At 32.9% G+C, this 1,820-nt stretch overlaps 1 protein-coding gene across 1 annotated transcript; it reads left to right on the top strand.

Annotated features, from left to right (window-relative positions):
* Window positions 1–465: 465 nt before the first annotated feature.
* Window positions 466–1,444, top strand: LOC104230729 (RING-H2 finger protein ATL29-like). Its single transcript, XM_009783607.2, has one exon. The coding sequence runs from the start codon at window positions 466–468 to the stop codon at window positions 1,423–1,425; it is 960 nt and encodes a 319-aa protein (XP_009781909.1). The 3' UTR covers window positions 1,426–1,444.
* Window positions 1,445–1,820: the final 376 nt, after the last annotated feature.

Raw genomic sequence — 1,820 nt, 5'->3', positions numbered from 1 at the left:
AGCAACCACAATAAAAATCTGATTACCATCGTTAAAAAAGATTAACTTAACCATAAAGAAAATGCAATTATATTGTAGCTCTAAAGTCCAATAATATATACATACTTTAAATAGAATATCCCACATTCCAAATAAGGACTCGCTCTAGTACTTGGATTCTAACCATAGACAAAAAAACTAACACCACCCACGTTTCAATGCCATATTAAGATATAATTCTTCAATTTTTTTCTTTATTGTTCTAATTTTATCGGATGTTCTCGAGTGGGAAAAAAATACTTCCATAGACTGTCCTACATTTGCTCATTCACTCTAGTTCCTCACAAGACTAAACAATATTTTTTCCGGTTTTAAAAAAATATTCTCGCTTTTTCTTTGTCTATAGAAAATAAAAATAATTCGAGGCATGATTTATGGATCTCGGAGAACTAAGATTTCTTTTCCACTTTATTCTCTTCAATAAAAATGTCAACGAGTTCTATACAAAACTCACCACCACCACCATTAACATATTCTTCTCCACCATTAGCAATAATTATTGCATTCATTATTTTTGTATTCCTTTTTATAGCTCTTTTCTCAATTTTCTTTTGTAGATGCTTCTTACAAAATGTATTATACTCATGGCATATTACTCTAGCTGGAATTCCAATTTGTCCAACCAAAAATATTCAAGGGCTTGATCCATTGATTATTCAATCATTTCCAACATTTATCTATTCGAGTGTACAAGATTATGGAGAGGGAAAATATGGGATTGAATGTGCCATTTGTTTGGTAGAATTTGTAGATGATAGTTTCCTTCGTTTGTTAACATCATGTAACCATGTATTTCATCAAGGATGTATTGACCATTGGCTTGAATTACACAAAACATGCCCGGTATGTCGCGCGAGCCTTGACTCGAAGGAAATGCAACAAAGGGCAGTCCAGAGCACTAAACTTCCACAACATATGAGGTCCAGAAAAGTGTCGAACTGCATTGAACCTATGAGTAATTCAATGCATGGCACTTATAACGAAGAGGAGTTGTTAGAACACACATGCAGCATAACAATCAAAGATGATGACAACAACAATAGCAACAACAACAACAATAAAGATGACGACGATGAAAAAGGACTCAATATTAGTGGGAAATTTGAGAAACTAGCTTCGGAAACACTTGAACGTATTGAGTTACGAGAGAATGCTGAAAAATTCTCGAGATCACAATCCACAGGACACTCGATAATATTGGTTAGGGAAAGTGAAGATAGGTTTACATTGGGATTACCTGAACATGTGAGGGCAAAAATTATGAAGGGACATAACTTGATGAGAAGTTGCACAAGTTTTGAAGAATTCAAGAACAAAACTACCACTGGAAATTGTTGTTTTGGTGAAATTTCCGAGTTATCCATTGTTTCTGTAGACAAAATATAAAAATTTCCTTATTTTTTAATTTTATTTTATAACTAGCTTGTAAATTTTGTTTATAATTTTTTAAAGAAAGATAACATACCACCCCTCCTTATGACTCTCCTATAGATTGTTTGTTTTGTTTATAAATTTTTAAAGAAATACTCTTTAAAAAATTGTTCAAATACTCTCCTATATGTATTCAGAATTTGCACCGTAATCAGGGGTGAAGCTATGTTGGCCCAAGAGTGGTCAATTGAACACCCTTCACCAAAAAAACTATACTACGTATAAGGTAAAATATTACTTGTTATTGTTTAAAAAATAGACATTGAACACTCTTGCATAGCCCACTGGCAAAAGGTGTTCAAAATTTAAACACCCTTATTAAATTTCCTTGCTTCGCCACTACCTGTAAC

The sequence above is a fragment of the Nicotiana sylvestris genome, chromosome 12, assembly GCF_000393655.2.
Source record: "Nicotiana sylvestris chromosome 12, ASM39365v2, whole genome shotgun sequence".
NCBI classification, from domain to species: Eukaryota; Viridiplantae; Streptophyta; class Magnoliopsida; order Solanales; family Solanaceae; genus Nicotiana; species Nicotiana sylvestris.
Note: the sequence above shows the minus strand (reverse complement) of the source record. Positions and strands in the feature narration are given on the sequence as shown.